The 8,603-nt window shown below is 48.9% G+C and overlaps 1 protein-coding gene across 1 annotated transcript; it reads right to left on the bottom strand.

Annotated features, from left to right (window-relative positions):
- Window positions 1-2,510: 2,510 nt before the first annotated feature.
- LOC123175000 (uncharacterized) lies at window positions 2,511-3,569 on the bottom strand. The gene has a single exon (XM_044590128.1). The coding sequence runs from the start codon at window positions 3,518-3,520 to the stop codon at window positions 2,639-2,641; it is 882 nt and encodes a 293-aa protein (XP_044446063.1). The 5' UTR covers window positions 3,521-3,569; the 3' UTR covers window positions 2,511-2,638.
- Window positions 3,570-8,603: the final 5,034 nt, after the last annotated feature.

Genomic DNA, 8,603 nt, shown 5'->3' with positions numbered 1-8,603 from the left:
CTCGTGCTCTTCCTCTTCTACCCCGACGAGGAACCGGTGCTGCGGCCCATGGTGACAGATCACAGATATGGAATCGGCCGGCGCGCGGCGCCTTGGAGGTTTGATTGCAGTTGAGTTAATTACGGCGAGTGGATTTTTTCGGTTTTCAGACAAAATTACTTTCAGATTGGTGTGGGTGCGCGTGTTTTCACAGTCATTTACTCCAATGTGTACGTATGGGGAAAGGTCTCCACCGATTTTTATGTCCAATATCTTGTTACAACAATGGATAAGTCTCGTTGCTTGCAATCCGATGCATTTGATCTGCGTGCATCATCTGGTTCCAACTTCCAACCATTTATATATTTTTTGGGCGTTTATATATTAAATTACAGGCACAAGAAAAAAATTCTAGGGTTGGTCATTTTTCTCGTGTAGATGGTTTAAAAAACCAAACCGGCGATCGAATCGATGATGCCATGCCACCGGTTTAGTTTTTTACTGGTCGGATCGCCAGTTCACTTTCAATATATTGTACTTAACTTTTTTACTTAATCATACCGAACTTTAAATATATTTTTTATAAATTAACACTTCAACTTTATTAAATGATAAAAACTAATATCCCCTTGCATGTTTGTATAAATTTTTGTCATTGTAATACTAAGACTAAAATACATTTATAATGCTTATCTTTTTTCATGTCATAATGGATTTAACTATAAATGCTTATGCTCCACCTTTTTTTTTTCCTATGCATACTGTGTTTGTATGCATAATATTTCCATAGTATATTTGAATATCTATTTAACGCGGTAGATCGTTTTAGAATTAACATTGTATGTATCTGACAAATAACTTGATGAGATTTGGAGAGTACACAACTATCAGGTTTAGCTATAACTAAATAGTTATTTTTAGATTGTATGAAATGCCAACTAGTAGTTTGTACTCAAATCCTCTCTTATAACATCACTTGCTTCTTCGTGAAACGCTTGGATATTTAGAAGTCAAACTTGCATGAATTGAAACCTCACGTGATTTATATATTAATAGTTTATATAAATAGATCCGTGTAACATGTCTAAACTCTATTCCATTTTGAAATAACTAGAAGACACCCTTTCCCAATTCGACCCAAACCAGTCTAGTCTTCCCAAATCCATGTCAATCGATAAAATTCTTGCATTTTGTCTATTTATTAAATCAAGATATCACAACAAAAATATAAGTGTATGACACTGCTTGTATCGCTTGAGTATGTTCTTACAATACGTTTACCCTTTGACTGATGGGGGAGGAAGGGGGGAAGCAAAGAGTTGTGTTGCTACAAACCATTAAGTCAAGACATGGTTTTGTCAATTGTTAAAAGTATCTTTTATAAGCCATGAGTAGTCCATCATCTTATGGTGTTAGACAAGAAAACAAAGGGGGCAAAATGATGGTACCAAAGTTGTTTTTTAAGCTTGGTGTACCCATGCCTTGATCTCCTAGATATTTTTTGTTTCATTTTTTCGAATAAGATCAAATCAATTAAAAACATTCACCGGAAGTACAGACCACCTCAAATATAATAAAAATTACATCGAAGTCCATGAAACACTCAATGGCCATTGTCGTCGTAAGAACAAGTAGTCGTTGCGCCGTTGTTGCTGCTCTCATATCGGAGCCGACCTGACCTTGTCGTTGACAGCCTGAACGTCTTCGTGTACGTGCCCCTAAGGACAAGCGCCCTGGAGCCACAGTCGTCACCGTTGAATCGATCTGAAGAATTTGACACCAAATCCCACCGACGTGCATGAACGGTGAGAAACCCTAACTTCCCTCTTCGAGGAGCTGGCAAGAATCTATGTCGGAGGTCCGTCTAATCCATCTGACGGACAAACTTGAGGAGGTTCATAGCCTGAAAGACTGACTCGAAGAAGTGACGCTCCTGCAGGGAGCAAGACCCTACCTATCTACCTAGTGGGAGCAAGGCACCAGGATTCCCCTCCCCTTCACCGGCTGTCGGATCGGTAGGCAGAGGGGAGGGGAATCCACAGGCTTGTCGGCGGAGATCGAGTGAAGGAAGGCTTTCCCTAGTCGCCTTGCGAGAGGGGAAAGAAAAGTCGTATGTATTCTTTTTGTAGGTGCGTGTTTCCTTCCGTTTCGTTTTTAAAAAGGGTTTGTCTACTCTAGATGTGTCTTAGTTATTGCACATCTAAGTGACACAAACAAGCATAGAAAGGAAAAAAAATGAAATATCCACATGAATCTTCGCGTAAGATTCAATGATATAGGTCTTAGATGTGCAATACTTATGGCACATCTAGATTTGCTTTAGTAAAATTGTTTTTAAAACCGTGGTACTAGTAAAGTTTCATAGTAAAACAAAGTTAGGGCACATGAAAGAACAAAGCGGTAGCAAAAATATGTGATTACAAAGTGTATAAATTTCCTTTTTTCTTCTTCCAAACGACATAACATCTAGGACCCACAAGAGATCCTCCATATATATTGCAAGGTTAAACCAAACTGTTCGAAGCCAGGAAGTAGTAATCTATAGATTGCAACAGTCCAATATTCGATATGATCAATAGATAGATTAAAAGACATAAGAATGACATAATTAATTGGCTTACAAACGCCATATGGACAGTGACATGCATGGATTGGGTACTCAGGAATACTGCTGACCCCTCTTCTGCCTCTCCGCGGTCAGGTTGAAGAGCCTGTCAGGGCAGAGCTGGCTGCAAAGCTCCATGTAGGTGGAGTAGAGCACCCTGTCCTTGGCGCCGGTGCGGTGTTGACCTGTGCACGCACAGAAATACTTGAGCTGTTCCAGCGAGCATAGCCCAAGCGTCTGCCCCAGCAGCAGAAACACCCAATTTATCCTCTCCTTTTCCTTCGGTATCACCGGACGCAGGCTGTTCCTCTGTCCGCACCCGTCACAGTCCGGCACAGCGGGGGTCATCCACGCTTTAGGTGCACGGTCGTCCATGTCGTGGATGTTGCGGGACACGAAGTCGCGGACCTCCCTGAACTTGACGGCGATGTTGTAGGAGACCGTCTTCAGGACGTCGCAGCGTTTGCACTTGACCTCACCCTCCACGGTGGTGATGCCCCGCTCGAAGAGATAGGAGACCGGGTGATGTATGGCGGCACGGTTGGTCGCCCACGGAAACGGTGGGGAAGCGGGTGTGGCACCGTTGATGGAAGGCGGTGAAGCAGTGGCGCTCGAAGCCCCGACGATGACGGCATTGTTGGCCGCGGTGGCACCGTCGACGGCGGCCGGCTGGGGTAGTGCGCTGTTGGTGACGCGCCGCCGGGGTGATTGGTGCTGCGCGGGAGGTGAAGCCCGCGGTGCAACCGCAACCGCGTCCTGTTTTATCGGCAGCACGAGAGGAGGAGCCGCCGCTTGTTTCGCCGCCAGGGGAATGGCGGCCGATGCAACCACAACGCCTGAATAAGACGCCCTCGGACGAACGAGCTCGCCCTCTTCGTCACCACCTCCCGCGCTCTTCCTCTTCTGCCTCGACGAGGAACCGGCGGTGCGGCCCATGGCGCCAGATTGGTTGCACAGATGGAATCCGTCGGCGCGCGCAGGGCGTTCATATAGATATAGCAGAGTAGATGGACGCCTGGGAAAAGGAGTTGAGTTTATTACGGCGGTGAGGAGATTTTTTCGGGTTTCAACCATTTGTGCTGGTGTGGACGCGCGTGCTTTCACATTCATTTAACCTGTTCGTGTTCACATTACGGGCAAAGTGGTGAAACCAGAAGATTGTGCCAATTTTTATCGGGAATTACGTACGGAGAAGAAAGGGCTCACCACCATGTACGAGTACGAGTATATCTTGTACTAACAACCAATGGATAAGGCTGTTGCATGCACACGCGTTGCATGCAATCAAATGCTTGATCTGTGTGCGCCTCGTTCTAAATTCTAACCATTTTTTTTTTGCACGTTTAGAGCAGGAAAAAAACAGTTTTTTCCTGCGCGTGGCGCGTACGGGCGCTCCAGCAGCCGCGCAATAATCGTGCGCGTGGTATAATGGGTGTCAGACGTCGGCGGACCAGGAAATGGCAGCACGCCGCGGTGTATTTCGTGCTGCCGCGCGTTGGACATTTGCGCGCAGCGACCAACTGCCGCCAACCTCTCCGGCCGCCCCGCCTTCGCCGCCCCGCGCCGCCGCCGGCGAAAATCGACCGGTGGAAGGTTGCGCCGACATCCCCCCAACCCCTCCCTACACCCGCGACCCCTCCGCCGCTGCCGCCGCCGACGCCGCAAACCCTAGCGCGGGGTTGAGTTTCGGCTTCGCCGCCGGCGCCCCTCCTCCAAGCACCCGTCTCGTGCGTGGCCTTTTCACGACGCCGCGAACAACCTAAGCAGGGTGGCGTTGCGCCACCGCCCGCCGTGAAGCCACGGCTCCCCGTCTCCAAGCATCTAAATGCGGCGGTGGCGGCGGCCCGGAAGAAGAACAAAGCGGCGGACGGCTCTTCTAGGCGGCCGAAGAAGAAACTTGCAGGGCGTTCAGCCGTGCCTCCGCCGACCGAAGCGCCGGAGAACTCGCAATTTGTTGCGCTGACGGCCAATGCGCACAAGGTGTTTGATGAAATGCCCACAAGGTATCATTTCGCCCCCCTTTTTTGTTGTTGTTTTTTACATGAATGGATACATATGGATAGCTTAGTTTTCTTCTACATACTTTGTAGTTTCAATGATGACACCTATATGTCAACTATGGGTGTTGGCTCGAACAATTCTCATTGGTCTCAAACCAATGAAATGCATGAAGCTGATCATAAGTTTGAGGTGGACGAGGATGGTGAGGGTATGGTCGATGCACCGAAAGGAAGAGCGGGCAACTACACCATGGACGAAGACATTGCTATGCAGTACATGGTTGCATGTGTCTATGGATGCCAACATTGGAGGGGACCAAAGTAGAGATACATATTGGGTCCGGATGAAGGAGCACTTTGATATACACAACAAGAGTGGAATTGAGCGCACCGATAGATCTCTTCGCCCCCGCTGGTCGACAATCAACAAAGATTGTCAAAGGTGGGCGGCGACACTTAAGGCGGTTGACACGGTAAACCCAAGTGGCACTAATGATAGAGATAGGGTAAGTGTCATTTCTTTATGTTCCATGTTCATGCTTCCTCTTTGGTGTTTCAAGTGCTAACTTGTTCTTTTGTTTGTAGCTCACTATTGCACAAAACTTATTTCAAGGAGAAGAGAAGAAGACCAAGAAAGGGAAGGTCAAGAAAGGGAGAGCATTTGTGTTGCCCCATTGCTACATTGTGTTGAAGGATGAAGAGAAATGGAAGCCCCATGATGACCAAGAGGAGAGCAAGAAAAGAAAGGCAACTATTGATTTGGATGATGATGAGGGGGAGGAGGCATCAAGTGATGGCGGCAAGAGAAGCCCTACACCAAACTCGGTTGCCTACTCCAAGCCAAAAAGACCAAATGGAGATAGGAAAGAAGCAAAAGAAAAGAAGAAGAGGAAAGGAGATGATGAGTTAAAAAATGTTATGGAAGCTATTGTGAAAGCAAGAAAGGAAGCAAACGAGGCAAGAAGGATGGCAAGGAGCCAAGATGCGGTGGTCGAGGAGAGGAGGTTGGCGGCCGAGGAGAGGAGGGTGGGGGCCAAGGAGAGGAAGGTTGCATTGGAGGAGAAGAAATTGGCCATGGAGGAGCGAGATAGAATATTGGCATGGGAGAAGTTATTGTTCTTCACGGACACATCTACCTTTGATGATAGGCAAAATGAGTACGTCAATCTTTCCCGTGATGAAGTCTTGGTCCAAAAAAGATCCATGGCCATGGGAGGCATAGGAGCAAGCATGGGAGCCATGTGAGGCATAGGAGAAAGCATGGGAGCCATGGAAGGCTTAAGAGGCATGGGAGCTACCATGAGAGGCTTGGGAACAAACATGGGTGGCATGGGCGCCATGGGAGGCATGGGAGGCATGGGTGGCTTCGGAGCTACCATGGGCGGCTTGGGAGGCATGGGAGCATCTATGGGAGGCGTGAGTGGCTTCGGAGCTACCATGGGAGGCTTGGAAGGCATGAGTTTTGGGTCTCTCATGGGAAGCATGGGAGCACCTTCGGGTGACATTGGTGGACGCATGGCTTCCGGTGTGCATCACATACCTTCGCATGATGCCGTTGTAGATCTTGCGAACACCATCCGAGCTCCCGATGACGCTGACGATCTTGAAAATGAAGAAGATGAGGAAGAATCGTCTTCGGAAGAGTCGGAAGAAGAGGAAGAATGATGTGGCATGATTATTGATGTGACATTTGTTTGTGTGAACTTTTATTTGTCATGAACTTGGTTGGGTGATTTTGAACTATGCCATGCAATTGAACTATGCCATGTTGCTCCAACTCTAATTTTGCACACTTATTTATGTTTGAAACATCATCATATTGTCAAATGGATATGTGTTGATCATATTTGCCAAGCGCCGACTGCTCGCGCACGCAGGAAATTTAGCGCGCCTGTTGGAGCTATCGCCGCGCCATATTTTGCCGTGGCTGCTGGAGCAAGCGCCCTGCTGCGTGCAAAAAAAGCTATTTCGGTGCTGTAAAAAAAATTAGCGCTCCTCTCGGTTGTGCGTCTGTTGGAGATGCTCTTACTAAATTACATGCACAAGTTGAAAATTCTAGGGCCGGTCATTTTTTTCGTGCAGCGCGAGGCCGAAGGAGTTGACGACTTGAGAAGCTCTAATGGCGAACGCCGGCGACAACGAGGCCGAGCCTTGTATGAGCGGGAGCCGGCTGGAGCGAGTTTGGAACTTAATTGGGGCCGGGTTGCAGGGGAGGGGGGAGGGGGGATGCCAGAGTTGTACATCGAGTCGAGGCTTATAGGGAAGGCCGAGGGCGGCGGCCAGCACAACAATGGGGCGAGGGTGGGAAGGCAAGGCGGCGATAGTCACCGCCGCCGAGGGAGGGGCAGAGGCAGGCGGTTAGGACTGGGGAGTGGGGAGGTACATGAGGATTGTAGGATGAAGATCTGGCGGTCCTAAATGAAAGTGACTGATGCAAGCTAAAAAAAGTTAGGTGCCTGACGTGTAAGCGATCCCTAATTTTGATACAGAATGGATGTGCATTGGGCAGACAACCCTGAAATTCGTAGATACCCAGTACTGCATTTCTCTTTGGTATCATGTTGCCAATTAGTGCATCTCTCTCTGCACCAAGGACTACACCATGAACTACTTGCTCAAGGCAGTACCATGAGTCCATCATCTTTGGGAAGAAAAAGAAAAATCTGTCCAATCCATACCTCCGCAAGTGCAACACACTTTTGGTGACAAAATATTGTACAGAGGCGCCAGAATTATTAGCGCCCTGAATATTCACTGCATTGCTCTTTGCCGTGGCTACTACTAGTATCATGTCTCCATCTCCATGCATGCATGCCGAGCCCAAAGTCCGACGCGCCCGCCCGCGCATCAGCAACGGTTCGCGCTACGCACGGTGTCCATAGACCGGTCGGGACCTTGCATGCGCTGCAGGCTACGCACGCGCACTGTGTGCGCCTCGAACACGTGTGCCTGTACGTAGCATGCAGTACTAGTACTGAAACACTTGGATGAAAGGAACGTGCAACGAATTTTCGCACCACCCAAGAACCAAGGCCCAACACTACTGTAGCTCGACTGCCAAAATCAACGCTCACGCCCATGTTTTAATCTGTTTTTGATCCAGCACGGTCTCCAAGGAGTAGTTATTACAGTAGCTGAGTGACCGACGTTGCACTGATTTAAATGGTCAAAGCAAAGAATGCCGCTTATTTCCATGCGTGGAGTGATGCAAAACTCTTTCCGCGATGGAAGAACTATGGCATGGCACAAGCAACGGGCCGAACAATTCACCCGATGCATGCGCATGGCCGGCCCTAGCTGAGATCAACCGTACTCCCTCCATTTTTGCTTCCTCCATTGAGGCCAATTTTTACTCCGTTTGTTGGGTGTATATATACTACTAGCAAGTCTCTTCTTTTGATCCATGCGGCCCACCGCAAGCAACGCAATCTCATGACGAGCCTCCAGGTGGGCCCCAACACTGTCACCAATCATGACGCCATGATTGACGCCGCCTTCGACCACTTCTCCGAGGTGCTCGGTACCGCTTCAGAGCGAGATATCACGCTTGATCTCCACGCTCTCCAAGTCCCGCAGTTCGACCTGCTTGTACTAGACGCGCCCTTCACCGATGACGAGATCTGGGACGCCGTCAAAAGCCTGCCGGCCGGCAAGGCGCCCGGCTCCGATGGCTTCACTTCCGAGTTCCTAGTTGCTTGTTGGGACACGATCAAGCACGACTTCCGTGAGGCTTTCGACAAGCTATACTCCATGAACGGCCGAAGCTTTCAAAAGCTCAACGAGGCTCTGCTCACTTTGCTCCCGAAGCGTGCGGACGCGAGATCACTCTATGACTACCGGGCCGATTAGTCTTATCCACATTTTTTGCCAAGCTTGTCGCGAAGCTGCTCTCCCTTCGGCTGGCACCTCACCTACGATCCATGGTCTCTACCAACCAAAGTGCTTTCATCGGAGGACGGTGCATCCACGACACTTCATGCTCATGCAGCAAACGGCCCGTCTCCTCCACAACCTCAAGG

This window comes from Triticum aestivum, chromosome 1D (assembly GCF_018294505.1).
Source record: "Triticum aestivum cultivar Chinese Spring chromosome 1D, IWGSC CS RefSeq v2.1, whole genome shotgun sequence".
NCBI classification, from domain to species: domain Eukaryota; kingdom Viridiplantae; phylum Streptophyta; class Magnoliopsida; order Poales; family Poaceae; genus Triticum; species Triticum aestivum.
The sequence above is the reverse complement of the archived record's forward strand: the minus strand, read 5'-3'. Positions and strand labels throughout refer to the sequence as shown.